The following is a 21,709-nucleotide window of genomic DNA, read 5'->3' on the forward strand; positions in this document are numbered from 1 at the left end:
AAATCTCCCAGTGTGCATTGCTCCAAATACGCCGCAAGGACGTCATTGGTTTCGATGTGAAAGTAAATGACGTCCAGCCCCATTCACGGACGACTTACGCAAACAACGTAAATTTTTAAATTTTCGGACGGGGGAACGACGGCCATACTTAACATTGGCTGCGCCTCATAGACCCAGGGGCAACTTTACGCCGGGAAAAGCCTAACGTAAACGTCGTAACGTTACTGCGTCGGCCGCGCATACGTTGGGGAATTTGCATATCTAGCTAATTTGCATACTCGACTGGGAAATCGACTGAAGCGCCACCTAGCGGGCAAAAAAAAAATTGCATTTAAGATCCAAAGGCATAAGAGACTTACGCCTGTCGGATCTAATGAATATCTATGCGTAACTGATTCTAAGAATCAGTCACATAGATACGACGGCGCTAGGCAGAGATACGACGGCATATCTGGAGATGCGCCGCCGTATCTCTTTTGAGAATCTGGGCCTATGAGCCTAATCTTCACCCATCACGGTGGGTTCCTGGCACTTGAGGACCTTCAGGGACTGGGTACCTTTTCATGTTTAGTGTCCACTCCCTTGGACCTGTACAGCACCCTGTAGAAATGCCTTAGCGCTGTAGTGTCCATGATTCTACTTTGCAGGGTCCAGCACCCGGAGGCAGCTTACAGGCAAAACCTTGCTCAGTCTTCTTTGCAAGGTTCGGGTACCATTTGTCTAAGCATATAGCCTCTGTCAAATGGATTCGATCAGTCATTCCCTTGATTCATTTTTGGAACCGTTTGTGGGAATAGAGGGCCAGATCCTCAAAAGGGATACGCCGGCGTATCTACTGATACGCCGTCGTATCCCTGTTTCTATTTTTGGAACTGATCCACAGAATCAGTTTCCAAAAGATAGGCAGAAGATCCGACATGTGTAAGGGACTTACACTGCCGGATCTTAGGATGCAGTACCGCATCCGCCGCTGGGGGCATTTCGCATCGAAATGCCGCTTCGGGTATGCAAATTAGCACTTACGGAGATCCACAAAGCTTTTACGCTTCATTTTTTCTCCGTAAGTATTAAGTTGCATGTGTAAAATTAGGGCTGCTTTTAAAAAGTGTAAACTGTTTACACCTTGTAAAAGTAGACCCTTCTTACCCGCGACGCTGTTATTTTTTTTTTTTAAAAAAAAAGTTTTCCGCCGTATCTTTTTTTTTTTCCCGACGCAACTTTTTTGACCCGGCGCGATTCACGAAGCTCGGCGTAACGTAATTTCGCGCTATGCACGTCGGGAAAATGACGTCACGAGCATGCGCAGTACGTCCGGCGCGGGAGCGCGCCTAATTTAAATGGGACTCGCCCCCATTTGAATAGGAACGCCTTGCGCCGGCGGAATTTAAGTTACACACCCGAAAATTTCTAGGTAAGTGCTTTGTGGATCGGGCACATAGGTAGAAATTTTGCGGCAGTGTAACTTAAATCAGAATATTGCAGTTACGGCGGCTCTTTGTGGATCTGGCCCAGAGACCTGGAGCTCAGCGAGCTCAAACAAACGTGCCATCCACCTTGTAGACACTGGTAAAAACTGAAGTAACTTCCTGTATGGGAGGCGTTATAGTCTTCCATGTCTTCCTGTCTAAAGACCTGGGTCTACCAGTGTCCATTCACTTGATGATGTAGTATAACCCAGCAGTTAATGAATATTTCCTCTATAGTTTCCTGGGTCACTGGGGTAGCGATCCAGTTGAATACGAGCAACCCACATGACCACAGTGGCCATCTTGGGACAGTCAGAGTCTATTTAAGACCCTGGCTCCTGGGTTTGGCGGGCATTTAGCATGTGGGTAGTGTAGGGAAAGGTCACCCACCTGTTAGGGCCAGTATTAGCAGTAGGGAAAGGTTCCAGAGGAGTAGGGAAAGCTTAGGAACCCTCCATGACTCAGGTAGCCTGGATACCCTGAATTGGACCATTAACGACACTAACCCATACCACCCCCTCTTATGCTAAATTAAAGAAACTGAGGCAACACCTGAGATTGGAGAATAATTGGCCATAGCAGCCGTAACTTTTATTAACACATTTTACATAACAAGAATTTTGTTAACTTTTGCATTATTTTAAAATATATAAATATAATACATTTTCAAACAGCCATATAAAAAATGGCAACCATACACAGACATGTGGTCCAAGGAAGTAACACACCTAACATTTTACACCATTTTACACCATTCTCCTGCGGGACATAAACAAACCCCAGCCGCCAGCCTTAAAGGCATAGCAACACCCCCTATCCCGCAGTACACCAATTCCCGTGTTCCAGCGGACACCATTCCGGTGGAATACGGAGGGGGTCCATAACCGCTGGACCCCCACACTTCCGTCTTAATTGTTCCTTTCTTTGACCTCCTGGACCACCTGACACCGCCACAGCCTGAGAGGTTAACCCCTTATCCTCGAGGGCCACCCCACACCCGCAGGGCCCTACGGATTCCATCCTCCAACCCCAAGGTCCATAGATCAATCCCTATATCAGATAGGTGAACTCCGTCCCCCCTGTGAAACAAACCTACATCCCTCTCCAACTCAGAGTGCCGTATAACTATTCCTCCGTTACGTGCCACAAACCTCCCCACCACTTGATTGACCTTTATCCTAGCCTTGTTCAGCCTATCCACTGATCTAGCCGTCCGCCATGCCGTCCTAACCACCATATCTGACCATACTACGATTAACCCTGGGAATGACATTCGCAGGGACATAAAGTCCGCCTTAATTGCCAGTATCAGCTCCCCCATCGGCCGGACACCCAAATCATTTCCCCCCACATGCAAAACCAGCACATCTGGGGGGCGATCGAGCCGGGCATAATGGCCGACTTCAGGAACCACCCTGCTCCATTCCATCCCCCGAAAACCCAGCCAGCGAACCCATGCCTCCCGCCTAGAAATGCCCAGTTGCCTGCCATCCGGTCGGGCGTTGGCTCTCCTGGCACCCCAGAACACATAGGAGTGCCCCAAAATCCATACGAGGCACGGGAAGCTGTCATCTGTAATAAAAACAATTTTTTGTAGCTATATAACACCAACCTTCGTCTTAACCTTACCCTTCCCCACGCATCACCCTTAATCATTCAGCAAATGTGGACGCACATAGGAGCGGAATCTCCTAGATTCCCACCTGCCTATTTTTCTAACGGCCGCCTCATCCAACCCGCACCGCGCAGCCTCGGTGGCCGCCCCGATGCGGAAGGAGTGCGAAGCATACCGTTTTCCGTCATACCCCGCTGCACACAAGCATTTTCTGAACACCTGTACAAACTGAAATTTTGATAAAAACGTCCCATCCCTGTGTGTAAAAAATTCCCCCAGCCCTATCGGGCGAACGCACACAAACTCCCCAACAGTTCTAACCGGACACACCTCGGAACCCGGTAATGCATAAAGCACCACCCGTGTTCCCCTCCCCACCTGGTCCGTCTTGGACCGGCGCAACATGATCACCACCCTGTCCCCCTCCACTCGCACATCTTGAAAACCGAATCCACCCTCCTCCGATTTTGACGGGCTAACCAATTCACCCAACCGAAAAGCCCCAAAAAACGCCACCGCAAAAACCGCCCGAAAAAGGATCCCCTCATATCCCGACGAACACACCTCCCCCAGCTTGCCGCAGATCGCTTGAAGCACTGCGAACGACACCGGTCTACGCAAATCCCTCCGCACCTTACCCCGCCGGTATCCTTTCACCGTTTGTTTAACCCAAAAATTCTTTGTAAAATCTTGCAACCCCTGTAATTTAAAGAGGAATGCGAGCCCCGCCAGCTTGCGTTCAATGGCGGAAACAGACCCCCCATCTTCCATGTGCCTAGAAACGAAATACAGCACTAACCAAACGCCTTCCTTCCCCCCACCCCCCAAATCAACCCCAACCTGTCGCAGGAAATCGAACCACTCCACCCAGACTCTGGAGTACGCCGTCCACGTCGCCCCACTCACCGACCGTTGGATCCAACGCGCGGCAAGTCCAAAGCAGTGTCCCAAAGCCACGCCGGGCAAGGCACCCCGGTCCGCTCTGCCGTAGGAGCCAACTCCCTGAACCTGCCCCACTGAAAACGAGACAGAGAGTCAGCGAGCGTGTTGTCTACCCCCGGTATGTGCACCGCATATAGAAATACATTAAACTGCAGACACCGTAGTACCAAATGTCTCAGCAACCGGACCACCGGCAATGAGGAAGCGGAGATCCGGTTGATGACCTGCACTACCCCCATATTGTCGCAATTTAGCCTCACCTTCAAATTTTTCCACTCTTCCCCCCACAATTCCATTGCCAGAACCACTGGAAACAACTCCAGCAGTACTAAGTTCTTGAGGAAACCCGCCTTCCTCCATGAATCAGGCCAAGGTTCCGCACTCCAACGGCCCTGAAAAAAGGCCCCGTACCCCGTCGACCCAGCCGCGTCCGTGACTAAGTCCAAGTCGAAGTTACTAACAGGCCCCTCCATCCAAACCGACCGCCCATTAAACGTTTCCAGAAACGTGTGCCATACTCTCAGGTCCTCCTTCAGTTCCCTGGTCAATCTTATGAAATGCCTAGGCGATTTCACCCCTGCGGTGGCTGCCGACAGCCGTCGGCAAAACACCCTCCCCATGGGTATGATCCGACACGCAAAATTGAATTTTCCCAGTAATGATTGCAATTCCCTTAGTGTGACCTTGTTGCGCCCCAAAAAATCCCGAATCGCCAGCCTAAGATTCTCCACCTTGTCCGGCGGCAACCGGCACTCCATTGCCTGGGAATCGATCACAATCCCCAGAAAACTGAGCTCCGTAGTAGGGCCTTCCGTCTTGTCCGCCGCCAAGGGGACCCCAAATCTTCCCGCAATGTGCTGCAATGTCGCCAATAGAATCGCACACACCCTGGAGGAAGGGGGTCCCACGCACAAGAAGTCATCCAAATAGTGGACCACAGAGTCCACCCTAGCCACATCCCGGACCACCCATTCCAAGAAGGAACTGAACGTTTCAAAAAACGCACATGAAATGGAGCAACCCATGGGCAGACACCGATCCACATAAAATTCCTCCTGCCACCGGCAGCCCAACAGGCGAAAACTGTCTGGGTGTACCGGCAACAATCGGAAAGCGGCTTCAATGTCCGATTTTGCCATAAGTGCCCCTTTTCCATACCTCCGCACCCAGCTCACCGCCGCATCAAATGACGTGTATGACACCGTACATGCTTCCGGGTCAATGGCATCGTTCACCGACCCCCCTTTTGGAAAAGAGAGGTGGTGAATGAGGCGGAATTTGTTGGGTTCCTTCTTGGGTACCACCCCCAGTGGAGAAACCACCAAATCCCGTAACGGTTGTTCCTTAAATGGCCCCCCCATCCGCCCCAGCAACACCTCCTTTCTCAATTTTTCCGTAACTACCTCCGGGTGTTCCAAAGCGGATCGCAAATTCCTTGCCAGCGGAGGCGCTGTCGACAAGGTACACGGTATGCGAAACCCCTCCGTAAAACCCGAAGTTAGCAATTGCGCGGCCGCGATGTCCGGATACCTACCTAGAAAAGGACGCATCCTTTCCACTTTCACCGGCGTCACCCCCCTTTCCCGCAGACTCGCCACCCCGCTTGCTACGCTTAAAGCACTTGGACAGAGGGTGGTTACCCCCGCAACCCGAGCACTCGTGCTTGAAACGACAAGATCCTCCAAACTTGCAGGACCCCTCGTTAAATTGCCAGCAAACTCCCCACTTTTTTCCGGCCGACGGTCCCGAGGCTGCGGCCCCCCCGGCCCCCCCCTGAAAAAACTGACCCGGCGCCCGCGGCGCCGACATAAGTCGCATCCACAAGGTGATATCCTTGTGGTCCCACCTAATGGATGGCCGTACCGCCATACGCTGCCGGAATTGCTCGTCGTAACGCAGCCACCCCGTACCACCATAAACTCGGTGCGCTTCCCCGATCGCATCCATGTAACAGAACAATGCTGCACAGTGTTCTGGCTTTTTATCGCCAATAACACTGGCCAGTATTGCATAGGCCTGCAGCCAATTTCCAAAGGTGCGAGGGATGAGGCGGTAACGCCTCTTCTCCTCGTCCTCTTTTTTTGAATCATCGGGCTTAACCCTATCTAAATTAAATTTTTCAAGAGGAAGCAAGGAAAAAATCTCCACATACTCACCCTTCACGATTTTCTCCCTCACTTCCGGCTTCAGATGCGAACCTAGGGGACCCTCAAAACATACATATACCTCACATTTTGCTGCATCTGCAATCCTAACTATATCTGCTCTGGTAGCCGCTGTTTTATCTTTAGTGGTGTCCCCTGCTTCACTGCCTGCCGGAACAGCCGCTGCCGCGCTGACGAGGGGGGCGACCACCACCGCCGCAGGAGCAGCCGCTGCCCCCCCATTTTCCCCAGCCCCCCCACCCATGGTGCAACCTGCGGCGGCACCGCAGGACCCCCAGCAAAACGCTGTAACAGGTCCCGCAGACCCCCCAGCAGGTCCTGCAACTGGCCCGGGACCCCCGGAGCGGCGGGAACCGCCCCCGCAGCCCCAGGCGCCACCGGTCCCTGTGCAACCGCACCAGCAGCCCCCGGGTTAACCCCCCCCACCCCCAATAAGGTACACAAAGCATTAGTGAAATCAAGAGTAGGTAAGGAGGTAGTCCTACCTGGCTGCCTGGGAACCGCACCACCAGCCGCCGCCGCTACATCCACCGATGGTAGTCTGACGTCCTCCTCCTCGTCTTCGGACACCTCGCCCTCCGATCGGTCTTCTGCTGTACCGCACGGCACTTGTGGCCCCCCAGGCGAAGCAGATCTGGGAGCCGCAGACCCCAGGGGACGCCTGGATCGCACTTCAGCAGTCTTCTTCTTGGCTTGGCCCCCCTTCCCCCCCGTGTTCTGCGGCCTAGCCACCTGCTGATCCTCCACACAGTCCTGGGCTTGCTGCCCCCGACCCCCTGATGCAGCTGCCGTGTGGCTGGACGGCCCGCTGTTCCTGGCCCCACTATTCCCTCGCCGGGCCTCTCCACTGAAACCCACACTAGCGCTGGGTGTTGCTGGCCTCTGCACCTGTCTCCCTCTTCCCGGTGAGGACCGGGCGCCATCCCGGCCGTAGGCCCCGCCTCCCGAGCTCCTCCGCGTGCGAGGGTACCGTCCGGACTCCCCCCCGGCCGCAAGCTGCGACCGCTTGGCCGGCGGGGGCGACGGGTCATCCACTGGGCTCCTGGCTGCTCTCCTCAGTCGCCCCGATATCTCGGGCGAGTAACGCACCGGCGGCCGCGATTGCCGTGCGCGCGACGGCGGTTCCTGCGACCCCCCCGCTTGGTCCTCGATGAGCCCCCCTATCTGACACTCCAGCCACTCCGGACCTCGCTCCGCCGCCCTGGCCCTAAGCCTTGCTAACAAAAGGTCCACCTGTGCCATAGCCGTTACTTTGAAGGCGCAGAGCAAAAATCTGCCTCCTTCTGCTGTCTCCCTACACGCTGCTGAGCCCCGTAGCTCCGCCCCTCCCTTAAATAAACTCCCAGAGCCCGGGAAACTGCTCTCCAGCACCGCCTACCCCCCTCTCCTCACAGCCTGGTTAACCCCCTGTGTCCCAAGCACGCTGGTCATGCCCGCCCTCTGCCTATTCCACTGCTTTCCATGCTCCGGGCTTCTCTCTCTTCTTGGACCAACCAGGCCACATGACATAGACAGCTTGGCTGAGGCCTGCTCTGCTACACTCTGTTGTCCCCCGTGAGTGTTCCCGGTTGGGCTTTCATCTGCCCGACTTATGAACTGTTTTTCCTTGTCTTCAATACAAGCCCCACTATTTACATGTGGAGTGACTGTGTGTTATTGCTGCCGCACCACGCTGAACCCACCCACACACTGATATGTAAAAAGGCACAATAGCCGAGATCTTAATGAATAATGAGGTTGATTTACTAAAACTGGAGAGTGCAAAATCTGGTGCGGCTGTGCATGGTAGCCAATCAGCTTCTGAATTCAGCTTGTTCAATTAAGCTTTGACAATAAGCCCCTGTTCATATCGGTACGACTTGACATAGGATTTGCCGCAGCCTATTGCAAGCAACGACTTTACGGCGCCGCACCAATTTCCAAAAGTAGTTCCTGCACTACTTTTTGGCGACTTCGGGGGCGATTTCAATAGACATCTGTGCATGGACCCGCACAGATATCTTCTGAATCGCCCCCCAAACTCGCACTCAATTTCAAACCCGCGTTCAGTGTGACAGGGGTGAAAACCTGGAAGCTGATTGGTTTCTATGCAGAGCTTCACCAGATTTTGCACCCTCCAATTTTACTAAATCAACCCCAATGTGTCTCCACTCTAGGGCTGTCCCCTGAATATTATAGGTTTGCTCATTTGGTGATATCAAAGGCCACATCTAAGGCCTCCTATATCAGGAAATTGGACCATCACTGTCCCCGTAGGGCTTCCTGAGTGTTGACTTCATAGGTCTCTCTCTGGTTACCTGCAGCTGGTTGCCATTGGTTCCCACTTAGGTGCAGAGGGTTCCCACTTAGGTGCTGAGGCTTTCCTGCTTAGTTGCTGAGGGTTCCCGCTGTGTTGCTAGGGGGTTCCCAGTATGTTGCTAGGGGTTCTCGCTTAGTTGCTGAGAGCTCCTACTTGTTCCACCCTTACTCCCATTTGCTCGCTACTCAAAGACCAGTCCAAGGTATTTTTTTTATTTTTTTTTTTATTTGGAACTTGGATGAGAGAAGGGATGGGTGGGATACTCCAACTAGAACTACACTGTATTACCAACAGCTAAGGACAACTCTCACTTGGCCTCACTGGATTATCTGTGGAAGCAGACACACTGCTTGAATCCTACAGCCACAGGTATGGAAGGGTTAAGTATTCTTGCTCTCACTAGCAGCAGACTTGATGCACTACATTATCTTCATTATACTCTCTAGCATCCCCTTTACTGACACCCGTCCACTGACTCTTCTAGCTGAAGGGGGCGGCCCTCACTTGACAGGCCCCAAAGACTCAGATCAGATCCTCCCTGGTGTGCCCCTTTCCAGTCAGGACCACTGGATTTAGCTTCTCTCGCTTTACCACCCAGGTCTGTTCAACCGCCTCCGTGGAGGAGAGGGCAGCTGTCCCTCTCCCTCCTGGGCTCTGTTCCCTGGCTCAACTCACCCCGAGCGCATGTACACTGGCTTTATATACAGCATCCCACCATGCAATGCAGCACTTTTCCTTCTGCCAATTGCCAAGGCTGTAACAAAGCCTGTGCACTCACTTGTCAGGTCCCCTCCCACTGTCTAATATGCCTCCCTATTGGGTCAATGAGGGAAAGTCAGAACAAGCTGAGCTGCACCTGAGTACAATGAGCAGACCTAACCAATAGATCCTGCTCCCTGGTAGGCCGAGAGCACTCTAAGTTTTACCTGACTATCTTCCTGGTAAGCAGAAACTATACTCTCTTCTAGCACCTACCTAGGAGGGTGCTACATAACAAATCATAGGTATGTATTAACACCATAAGGGCTTAATGAAAATATCTTCTACCATGTGACCACAGAAGGGAAAAAAACTGCGCTATTAAAGCTAAATTAAAAATAACAAAAAATATGAAATAAAAATGGATGTACCAATCCAAACCGCAGCAGCCAAATGTGGGATATACACAAAGCAAAGAGGTAGGAAAAAGCCACGCTAATTACAGTCCACAGATAATTGGATCAATTGATTGGAGGGCATACATTTATTCCAATGCTTCCAAAGGCAAATGAGTTCATCCAGTAATAAGCACCACAGTGATTGTTTCACAAAAGTGCACCGCCACCTTAAGGAAAACTCGCTTACCAGATAGCAAGCAAACCGGGCATGTGGCTATGGCCCAGCCAAGGCCTTTGCTTGCACAGAAGATCTCAGGAAACCATTTCAAAGTTTTAAAATCGCGCAGAAACAGTAAAAGCAAACTCCCGTCCTCCTAACGAGACAGCGTGGTGACGTCAGTACGTAACCTCCTCCAGACGCGATTCGTTGACAACGTCACATATGACGAAACGCGCCTGGTGAAGGTTACGTACTGACGTCACCACGCTGTCCCATTAGGAGGACAGGAGTTTGCTTTTAGCCCGCCGGCTTTACTATTTCTGTGCGATTTTTAAAACTTTTAAATGGTTTCCTGAGATCTTCTGTGCAAGCAAAGGCCTTGGCTGGGCTATAGCCACATGCCCGGTTTGCTTGCTATCTGGTAAGCAAGTTTTCCTTAAGGTGGCGGTGCACTTTTGTGAAACCATCACTGTGGTGTTTATTACTGGATGAACTCATTTGCCTTTGGAAGCATTGGAATAAAGTTATGCCCTCCAATCAATTGATCCAATTATCTGTGGACTGTAATTAGCAGGGGTTTTTCATACCTATGTGACCACAGAAACCTGAGCTCTGATTGGTTGCTGGGGCTCAGAGCACGTGGTACATCCTCGTTACTGTGTATAAAATAACTTTTATATCAATGAAAGATCAAACTTAACTCTGTGCCTTCTCTTCTCTTATTTTCAGTGGCCTTTCCCTATCCAGGTAAGGAGCTTCATTACTAAATGTCTTTTTATGTTTCCATCTGTAACGACACCCCGAGTATGAAAGGGGTTAAAGTCGTTTAGGACATTCCATTCCTAAACACAAATAGCTAGATTTAGGATGGCGAGCGCATACTTGCGGCGGCGTAGCTTATGGCATTTAGGCTACGCTGCCTTAAGTTAGCGAGGCAAGTACATGATTCACAATGTACTTGCCTGCTAAGTTACGGTGGCGTAGCCTAAAGCGGGCGGGCGTAAGGGCGCCTAGTTCAAATTAGGCTGAGGGGGTGTGTTTTATGATAATTAGGCTTGATTCGACGTGATTGACGTTTTTTTGGAACTGCGCATGCACCGTGCGCCTACATTTCCCAGTGTGCATTGCGGCTAAGTCCTCCGCACGGGCCTATTGATTTCGACGTGGACGTAAACAACGTAAATCCCGATTCACGGACGACTTATGCAAACGACGTAAAATTTTCGAATTTCGATGCGGGAACGGCAGCCATACTTAACATTACTATTCCATCTATTTGATGGAATAACTTTAGGCCTGCTAATGTGTTACGTAAACGGCGTATCTGTACTGCGTCGGCCGGGTGTACGTTCGTGAATAGGCGTATCTATTGATTTACATATTCTACGCCGATCGCAATGTAAGCGCCACCTAGCGGTCAGCCTAAAAATTGCACTTTAGGATACAAGGGTGTAAGACACTTACGCCGGTCGTATCTGAGCCTAATTTAAGCGTATCTGGTTACCAGAATACGCTTAAATTAGCACTGACGCAAATTCTGTATAAGAAATGTATAAGAAAGAACCGGGATGGCCGCACTCCAAAAATAAAAATGTGTTCCTTTTAATAAAAACTGGTCACAACATGGATGTCACAGCAAAAAATCAGGAAAAGGGGCTAACGCGTTTCACACTCTCATACAGTGCTTATTCATAGCTCAGCCAGCCTAAGTCTCTCTGAATCTAGCTATATGGCAGCTACCGAACGCCAGGCCACTTTTTGCGATTTGGCACTGCGTCGCTTTAACTGACAATTGCGCGGTTGTGCGACGTGGCTCCCAAACAAAATTGACGTCCTTTTTTTCCCACAAATAGAGCTTTCTTTTGGTGGTATTTGATCACCTCTGCGTTTTTTATTTTTTGCGCTATAAACAAAAATAGAGCGACAATTTTGAAAAAAAACAATAATTTTTACTTTTTTCTAAAATTAATATCCACAAAAAATCTATAAAAAAAAACATTTTTTTTCCTCAGTTTAGGCCGATACGTATTCTTCTACCTATTTTTTGTAAAAAAAATTGCAATAAGCGTTTATATGATTGGTTTGCGCAAAAGTTATAGGCCCAGATTCACAAAGCACTTACGCCGGCGTATAACAAGTTACGCCAACGTAAGTGCAAATGTGCGCCGTCGTATCTGTGCGCCCGACCCACAAACAGATCTGCGCCTTAAACCAGGCTACACCCCGCCAACGTATCTTGCTTACGCCGGCATAGGGTGGGCGCACATTTAGGCTGGGTGCATGTTGCCGCTCCCATTGATTAGCCATTAAAACATGCAAATGAGGGAAATACGGCGATTCACGAACCTGCGTGCGCCCGACGCAGGCTACGCGAGGTGCGCGTAAGTTGTACGTTCGGCGTAAAGTTATTCCCCATAAAGGAGGTGCAACCCGGCAGCAGACATGCAAAGGTCTGCACCAGGGAACACAAGCCGGCGTATTTTACGTTGGACGTGTGTCTGGCTGGGCGTAGGTTACGATCACGCCGTACGCAGTGATCTGGTGTAGTTTAGGCAGTTGTTCTGACGTGGTTGTGAGCAGGCGCAGGGGGATGCGTCCACGTCACGGCGCATGCGCAGTTTGTGATACGTATCTGTCTGGCGCTCGGCCCATCATTTGCATGGGGTCACGCCTCATTTGCATGGGTCACGCCCACTTCCACCTACGCCGGCCTGCGCCCTCGAAACCTACGCCACGCTGACGCAGCGTTGGGAGCAATAGCTTGCTGAATGCAATGCTTGCCTCTCTGCACTGCGTTGGCGTAGCGTACATTGGTTACTCTACGGCGGCGTAATGTGCGCCTTGCTCTCTGTGAATCTGGGCCATAGTGTCTACAAAATAGGGGATAGATTTATGGCATTTTCAGTAATCTTTTTTATTTTACTAGTAATGGCGGCGATCAGCGATTTTTATCGTGACTGTGACATTATGGCGGACACATCGGACACATTGGACACTTTTGGGACCATTGTCATTTTTACAGCGCTATAAAAATGCACTGATTACTGTAAAAGTTACACTGGCAGTGAAGGAGTTAACCTGTAGGGGGCGCTGAAGGGGTTAAGTGTGACCTAGGGAGTGCGTCTAACTGTTAGGGGGCGTGGCTTGCCGTGACATGTCACTGATCGTTGTTCCCGATGACAGGGAACAGACGATTAGTGACATGTCACTAGGCAGAACGGAGAGATGTTGTGTTTACACTTACCTTTCCTCATTCTTCAGCTCCTTGACACAATCGTGGGACACCGACAGACATCGAGTCCACGGGTCCCTCGGGCACAGTCACAGAGCTCACGACAGGGTCGCGAGCGTGCCACCGGCGGCACGTGCACAACCACACGGCCAGCAAATTAAAGGGGAAGTATTTATATATACGCCCATTTGCCCAGCCGTGGCAATCTGACGATGTAAATAGGCGTGCGGCGGTCCTTAAGTGGTTAAGGGGGCACATGACAGATGACCAGCTGTCCTCCTGTTTGTTGTAATGTGACAATCATTGTAAAATGTTTCTTGGACAATGACTTCAGCTCATATTTTGATGTTTTCAGACAAAGAAACAACGAACTTTACCCATCGAATCTACATAATTCCATTGAAAATGTATTTGACTAGCTGGTGGCTGACGAGGTTTGTGCCCTCCGTCTATACCGTGGTTCTCCTCGTGGCTCTTCCTCTCAATATAATGGCGATTATTATGTTCTTGGTGAAGGTGAAGGTGAAGAAGCCAGGAGTGGTGTACCTGCTGAACCTGGCCGCTGCTGATGTTCTCTTTGTTAGTATTCTTCCTTTTCACATTGTGTACCGATTCTCAGGAAATAACTGGCTGATGGGGGAAGGGATGTGCCGATTTGTCACTGCCACGTTTTATGGTAACATGCGTGGATCCATCCTGCTGATGACGGGTATCAGTGTGGACCGGTTCCTAGCTCTGGTCTACCCGGTCCAGTCCCTTTCCTGGCGCACAATGAGACGAGCCTGGCTGGTGTGTTGCGGCATCTGGGCGATATCGTTCGCCAGCACCGTGCCGCTTCTCATAAGGCAACAAACCCAAAAATTTCCCAACCTGAAGATCACAACCTGTTCTGATGTTCAGGAAGCCGATTTTTTTTACAAGTTTTATGTTTACTACTACTTTCCCATGTATATAGCACTTTTATATTTCTTACCTTTAATTGTTACAACCTTCTGTTACATTGGAATCTTCGGCACCCTCCGCACACCGAGCATCAAGGGCGCCCAGAAGAAATCCCGAGCCGTCTTCCTGACCGTGGTTGTGCTGTGTATGTTTGTCCTCTGCTTTGGCCCAGCCAATGTTATTTGGTTCTTGCATTACCTGCAGATCTATAAACAAGCCAGTACCTTCCTGTATGTCGTCTACATTGTCTGTGTCAGTATTAGCAGTGTCAGTTGTTGTCTGGACCCTCTTATCTATTACTATGCATCTTCCCAATGGCAGAGACACGTCTACAGCCTGCTGGGTTGTAGGAGAGAATATAAAGCACTTGTCAAACAGCATTGAGTCCTTATCCAAAAAGAGAAAAAGTTCCAATAAACCTCCCGAAACTTCCCGGTTTATATAACTTGATGAGGCAGAAAAATTTCCAGAAAATAATCCCCGTTATAAAGAATTAAAACTAATATATGCTTTACTAATGGCTAAAAATGAAGGGCTTACAGTATATGCCGATGTTGGGTTCACATACCTCCCAACCCGCCCAGATTCTGCGGGAATTTCCCGCATAGACACTTTTTTCCCACAGTCCCGCGTTGGGCTTCCTGAGAAGTTTGCTGGTATATCTCCAGTACTTCTTTGTGTCCCTGGCTTCCTGAGAATATTCCTAGTGTACCCCCAGTTCTTCCTTGTGCCCTTGGCTTCCTTAGAAAATAACTAGTGTACCCCCAGTGCTTTCTCATGTCCCTGGCTTCCACAGAGGAATCCTAGTGTACCCCCAGTGCTACCTTATGTTCATGACTTTCAAAAAAAAAATCCTAGTGTACCCCCAGTGCTTCCTCGTGTCCCTGGCTTCCTGAGAATATTCCTAGTGTACCCCCAGTGCTTTCTCATATTCCTGGCTTCATCAGAATACTCCTATGGTCCCCCCAGTGCTCCCTTGTGTCCCCGGTTTGCTCAGAATATTCCTAGTGTACCCCCAGTGCTTCCTCTTGTCCCTGGCTTCCTGAGAAGATTACAGTTGTACCCCCAGTGCTACCTTGTATCCTTGGCGTCTTGAGAAGATTCCTAGTGTAACCGCAGTGCTACATTGTATCCTTGGCTTCCTGAGAAGATTACGGGTGTACCCAGACTTTTTGAGAAGATAACACAGTGTTTTCTCATGTCCCTGACCTCCTCAGAAGAATCCTAGTGTACCCACAGTGCTTCCTTGTGTCCCCGGCTTCCTCAGAAGATTCCTAGTTCACCCCCAGTTCTACCTTGTGTCCCTGGCATCCTCAGAAGATTCCTAGTGTACCCCCAGTGCTTCCTCTGTCCCTGGCTTCCTCAGAAGAATCCTAGTGTACCCCCAGTGCTTCCTTGTATCCCTAGTTTTCTGAGAAGATTCCTAGTGTACCCTCAGTGCTTCCTTTTGTCCTTGGCTTCCTGAGAATATTCCTAATTTACTCCCAGTGCTTCCTTGTGACCTTGGCTTCCTCAGAAGAATCCTAATGTGCCCTCAATGCTTCCTTGTGTCCCTGGCTTCCTGAGAATATTCCTAGTGTACACTCAGTGCTTTCTTGTGTCCCTGACTTCATTAAAAGATTCCTAATTTACTGCAAGTGCTTCCTTGTGTCCCTGACTTCCAAAGAATATAATTGGTGTACCTCCAGTGCTTTCTCCTGTCTTTGGCTTCCAGAGAATATTCGTAGTGTACCCCCAGTTCTTCCTTGTGTCCCTGGCTTCTTCAGAAGAATCCTAATGTACACCCAATGCTTAATTGTGTCCCTGTTTCCTCAATACTCCTAGTGTACCCCTAGTGCTTCCTGAGAAGATAACTGGTGTACCCCCAGTGCTTCCTTGTGTCCCTGGCTTCCTGGGAATATTTCTATTTTTCTCCCAGTGCTTCCTTCTGTCCTTGACTTCCTCAGAAGAATCCTACTGTGCCCCAAATGCTTCCTTGTGTCCTTGGCTTCCTGAGAAGATTCCCAGTGTACCCCCTGTGCTTCATTATCTCCCTGGCTTTCTGATAATATTCTTAGTGTACCCCCAGCGCTTCCTTGTGTCTCTGGCTTCCTGAGAAGATTTCTAGTGACCCCCTGCACTTCCAGTGCTCTACCGGACTCCTAGTAAACGTAATATTGTTAAGCCCCATACACACTATGGTCCGGATTCACAAAGCACTTATGCCGACGTATCTCGAGATACGCCGCGTAAGTGTAACTATGCGCCGTCGTATCTGTGCGCCGTGCCCACAAAACTGGATACGCCTGAAACTAGGCTTCCTACAACCGACGTAACTTGTCTACGCCGGCGTTTAGTGGGCGCATATTTACGCCGGGCGCATTTGCCGCTCCTATAGATTTTCTATGCACTTATGCAAATGAGGGAGATACGCAGATTCACAAACGTAGTTGCGCCCGGCGCATCATATACGCGGTTTGCGTAAGTCCTAGGTCTGGCGTAAAGTTATTCCCCATATAGGAGGTGCAACTCATGCAAAAGGTATGGATCAGGGAACACAAGCCGTCATATCTTTTGATGTTTACGTTGTACGTGAATATGACTAGGCGTAGGTTAAATTCACGTCGTAGGCAGTGATCAGGCGTATCTTAGGCAGTTCTGACGTGATTCTGAGCATGCGCACTGGGATGCGGCCACGGGACGGCGCATTCGCCGTTCGTTTTAAGTACTTCTATGACGCTTGGCCCATCATTTGCATGGGGTCACGCCTCATTAGCATGGCTCACACTCACTTCCACTGGCTTACGCCGAGAAAACCCAGCGTATCTTTAACAGTGAGTGGGAGCGAGTGCTTTGTGAATCCAGTGCTTGCCTCTGTGCGCTGCGCCGGCATAGCGTAAAAGAGATACGCTACAGCGGCATAAATATGCGCCCATGTATGTGAATCCGGGCCTATCAGTTTTCCTGCAGGTTTTTCTCTTCAGGTTTACCAAAACCATCTAATATGAGGTCAAACCCTAAGAGTTTCAATTTGTGTGCAATCAGGCAGGCCCTTGCACTACATGGTTTTGGTAAACCTGAAAGAAAAACCTGCAGGAAAACTGATAGTGAGTATGGGGCTTTAGTGTTCCTGTAGCCGGTTTCCCGTGTCCTACTGTGGTTTTAAAGTGGTTGAAAAACCCTAGAAAAAAAAGACAAAGGCACAATGAGCTAGTATGCAATAATTACCTTATATCTACGCTCTTGCAGCGGTCCCGGCACACCACTGTGACTGGCGACATGTCTGTCGGAGTTATTTCCAGGTTCACGGGCTCCGGCGCTGTGATTTACCGGGGCTACGAAGTCGTCACTCTCGCGCATGTGCGTGGGAGCCACCGGTCACGGCACGGCTTCTGAAGAAACGGCATGAGCGAGCTGTTTCTTCAGTGCTCATGCGCCGATGACGTATATGGTAAATATTGTGCAGGTTTATAAATATCTCCTAAACTGTGCAGGTTTAGGAGATATTTACAGTGCCTACAGGTAAGTCTTATTACAGGCTTACCTGTAGGTACAAGTGGTGTTACAGGGTTTACATCCACCAGTGTGGTCTCTATACCCCCAGTGTCTTTCAGCCTGTCCCCGGTGGCTCCCAACGTGTTCCTGCTTGAAACCAGTATACTTGCACCTGTTGTGTCCTTTGAACATTTCAATGTCCTCGTGCCTCTGTTCCCCTTGTGTACCTTTGCCAGCTTTCAGCTTTCTTGCACCTCTCTGTCTGCAGTCTGCTTCTGTGTCCTTGGAACATGTTGTTGTGCAGTCTATAGAGAGACGGTTTGTCTCCAAATGAGGTCTTCAGAAATAACAGAAATGAATGTCTCTTGTTACTGTTCTATGTGTTGCAAACTTCAGTGAATGTGTTAAAATGTAACATTCTATATTTTGGTCGTTCATACATTGCAACTGTCCTAGATTAAAGTTTAAAAATCTTGGCACAACCTTCACATGCAAATGCTAATCTTTCTACTTTCTAATATTTATTTTGTAATCCTTTTTTTCTAAATAAACTTTTAAATCCTATCACCATGAACAGAGGTTGTTGTTTTCATTATCAGAGACCCTAATGAGGAACTTCATTCACCCATGGCTGTCTTAATGAGTGGGCACACCTGGGCACTGCCCAGGGGCCCCAGCTGCATGGGGGGCCCTGCACTTTCCCCAAAGCCGCTGGTCCTTGAGCCCACACTGCCCCAAAAATGGGGTCCCCACAATGGCACTGAGAGTGATAGATACACAGGGGAGGCAGGCTGGCACTGGTGCGCTGTACAGCACGATACCTATTATTTTACAGCCAGCAGGGAGGGGCAAGGCCGGAGAGCCAGTGATGCGCTGAATCCACCCCATGCAGCTTGAATGCTTGGGACTTGGAGGCTGCGGGGTAGGAGCTTGAGTGGGAGCTGCTGAGTCGGCAGCACTGAGAGCTCACCTGCAGTAGTAGCATTGTGGATGGTGTCATGGTGAGCCCAGCTATCCAGCACTGTTTGCACCAAAGGGCTTGGAATGCCCAGAGGGATGCTTCTTCCTCTGCCCCTCCTCCTGCCTGCATGATTGGTATAGGTGAGTCCAGTGCTGGAGGTGGGAACATAGCCAAAAGTTTACATGCACTGTATCTCCACTGGAAAAGGAGGGTACTACATGGATGGAATAATGGTGCTGGGGGATTTCAAGGGTGTATAGGGGAAACAATGCTGAGGGGGGGATCTGGGGTAAAGAGGGGTCACAGTGCTGGGGTGGATATCTGGGGTGTAGAGAGGTCAGAGTTCTGGTGGGATATCTGGGGTGTAGAGGGGTCAGAGTGCTGGGGGGATATCTGGGGTGTAGAGGGGTCAGAGTGCTGGGGGGATATCTGAGGTGTAGAGGGGTCAGAGTGTTGGGGGGATATCTGGGGTGTAGAGGGGTCATAGTGCTGGGGGGATATCTGGGGTGTAGAGGGGTCAGAGTGCTGGGGGGATATCTGGGATGTAGAGGGGTCAGAGTGCTGGGGGGATATCTGGGGTGTAGAGTGGTCAGAGTGCTGGGGGGATATCTGTGGTGTAGAGGGGTCAGAGTGCTGGGGGGATATCTGGGGTGTAGAGGGGTCAGAGTGCTGGGGGGATATCTGGGGTGTAGAGGGGTCAGAGTGCTGAGGGGGATATCTGGGGTGTAGAGGGGTCAGAGTGATGGGGGGATATCTAGGGTGTAGAGGGGTCAGAGTACTGGGGGGATATCTGGGGTGTAGAGGGGTCAGAGTGCTGGGGGGGATATCTGGGGTGTAGAGGGGTCATAGTGCTGGGGGGATGTCTGGGGTGTAAGGAGGTGAGAGTGGGGGGGGGAATCAGGGATGTAGAGGGGTCAGAGTGATGGGGGATATCCAGGGTGTAGAGGGGTCAGAGTGCCGGGGGGATATTTGGGGTGTAGAGGGGTCAGAGTGCTGGGGGGATATCTGGGGTGTAGAGAGGTCAGATTGCTGGGGGGAAATCTGGGGTGTAGAGAGGTCAGATTGCTGGGGGGAAATCTGGGATGTAGAGGGGTCAGAGTTCTGGGGGGATATCTAGGGTTTAGAGGGGTCAGAGTGATGGGGTATATCTAGGGTGTAGAGGGGTCAGAGTGCTGGGGGGATGTCTGGGGTGTAGAGGGGTCAGAGTGCTGGGGGAATATCTGGGGTGTAGAGGGGTCAGAGTGCTGGGGAGATATCTGGGGTGTAGAGTGCTGGGGGGATATCTGGGGTGTAGAGGGGTCAGAGTGCTGGGGGAATATCTGGGGTGTAGAGGGGTCAGAGTGCTGGGGGGATATCTGGGGTGTAGAGGGGTTAGAGTGCTGGGGGGATATCTGGGGTGTAGAGGGGTCAGAGTGCTGGGGGGATATCTGGGGTGTAGAGGGGTCATAGTGCTGGGGGGATATCTAGGGTGTAGAGAGGTCAGAGGGCTTGGGGGGATATCTAGGGTGTAGAGGGGTCAGAGTACTGGGGGGATATCTGGGGTGTAGAGGGGTCAGAGTGCTGGGGGGGATATCTGGGGTGTAGAGGGGTCATAGTGCTGGGGGGATGTCTGGGGTGTAAGGAGGTGAGAGTGGGGGGGGGAATCAGGGATGTAGAGGGGTCAGAGTGATGGGGGATATCCAGGGTGTAGAGGGGTCAGAGTGCCGGGGGGATATTTGGGGTGTAGAGGGGTCAGAGTGCTGGGGGGATATCTGGGGTGTAGAGAGGTCAGATTGCTGGGGGGAAATCTGGGGTGTAGAGAGGTCAGATTGCTGGGGGGAAATCTGGGATGTAGAGGGGTCAGAGTTCTGGGGGGATATCTAGGGTTTAGAGGGGTCAGAGTGATGGGGTATATCTAGGGTGTAGAGGGGTCAGAGTGCTGGGGGGATGTCTGGGGTGTAGAGGGGTCAGAGTGCTGGGGGAATATCTGGGGTGTAGAGGGGTCAGAGTGCTGGGGAGATATCTGGGGTGTAGAGTGCTGGGGGGATATCTGGGGTGTAGAGGGGTCAGAGTGCTGGGGGAATATCTGGGGTGTAGAGGGGTCAGAGTGCTGGGGGGATATCTGGGGTGTAGAGGGGTTAGAGTGCTGGGGGGATATCTGGGGTGTAGAGGGGTCAGAGTGCTGGGGGGATATCTGGGGTGTAGAGGGGTCATAGTGCTGGGGGGATATCTAGGGTGTAGAGAGGTCAGAGGGCTTGGGGGGATATCTGGGATGTAGAGGGGCAGCCCGGGCTGCCCCAATTTGAGGGGCAGCCAGGGGTCAAGGACCATCTGCTTTGGGGAAAGGCGCAGGGGCCCCCTCAGTGTGTCTTACAGTTCCTATAATAAAGTACGGCCCGTAGTGCTAGGGAGGCATCAATCTTGCAGATATATGATATGCACAGGACAGCTTTGTTACTTTATGTATGTAGTATTTTCCCCTCTGTTTTCTTTGCTGTACAGAATGATTGTTCATGTAGTTAATGCGGAGCTCCACCCAAAAGGGGAAGCTCCGCTTGTCTGCCTCCTACCTACTTAATGTCTGTTTACCTGCACTGTCTCCATTGTAGGGGCCCCAGAGCATTACTTTGCCTAGGGGCCCATGATGCTATTAAGACTAAGGTGACCAGATTTTTAAAATGAAATCCGGGGACATATTATATTTTCACTTGTAATGGCAGCAATCCGCAACTTTCTGCCCGTTGCCACCCACCTCACAGCCTGTCAAGTCTAATACCGCGTACACACGATCGTTTTTCGGCATGAAAAAAACGACGTTTTAAAAACCTGATCGCTGATGAAGTCCCGTGATCGGTCCCCGGAGCTGAAGAACGGGGAGAGCTGTGTGGAAACACGGCTTCCCCGTTCTTCACTGTGGCGGCGTCATCGATCGTGTGTTCCCTTTTATAGGGATACACAATCAATGACGTCACACCTACAGCCACACCCCCCTACACTTAGAAACACACTTCAGGTCACTTCAGCGCCCCCTTGTGGTTAACTCCCAAACTGCAATTGTCATTTTCACAGTAACCAGTGCATTTTAAATGCAGTTTTTGCTGTGAAAATGACAATGGTCCCAAAAATGTGTCAAAATTGTCGATGTGTCCGCCATAATGTCGCAGTCACGAAAAAAATCGCTGATCGCCGCCATTAGTAGTAAAAAAAAAAAATTTATAAAAATGCAATAAAACTATCCCCTATTTTGTAAACGCTATAAATTTTGCGCAAACCAACTGATAAATGCTTATTGCGATTTTTTTACCAAAAATAGGTAG

The 21,709-nt window shown here is 50.5% G+C and overlaps 1 protein-coding gene across 1 annotated transcript; it reads left to right on the top strand.

Annotated features, from left to right (window-relative positions):
* Nucleotides 1–13,411: 13,411 nt before the first annotated feature.
* LOC120925100 (proteinase-activated receptor 1-like) lies at nt 13,412–16,188 on the top strand. Its single transcript, XM_040335974.1, has one exon. It carries the CDS (start codon nt 13,442–13,444, stop codon nt 14,360–14,362), a length of 921 nt encoding a protein of 306 aa, XP_040191908.1. The 5' UTR covers nt 13,412–13,441; the 3' UTR covers nt 14,363–16,188.
* The last annotated feature ends 5,521 nt before the right edge of the window (nt 16,189–21,709 follow it).

Source organism: Rana temporaria, chromosome 1, assembly GCF_905171775.1.
Source record: "Rana temporaria chromosome 1, aRanTem1.1, whole genome shotgun sequence".
NCBI lineage: Eukaryota > Metazoa > Chordata > Amphibia > Anura > Ranidae > Rana > Rana temporaria.

Coding starts and splice junctions, on each gene's coding strand:
- LOC120925100 (XM_040335974.1), top strand. CDS start 13,442: ATGTATTTGACTAGCTGGTGGCTGACGAGGTTTGTGCCCTCCGTCTAT.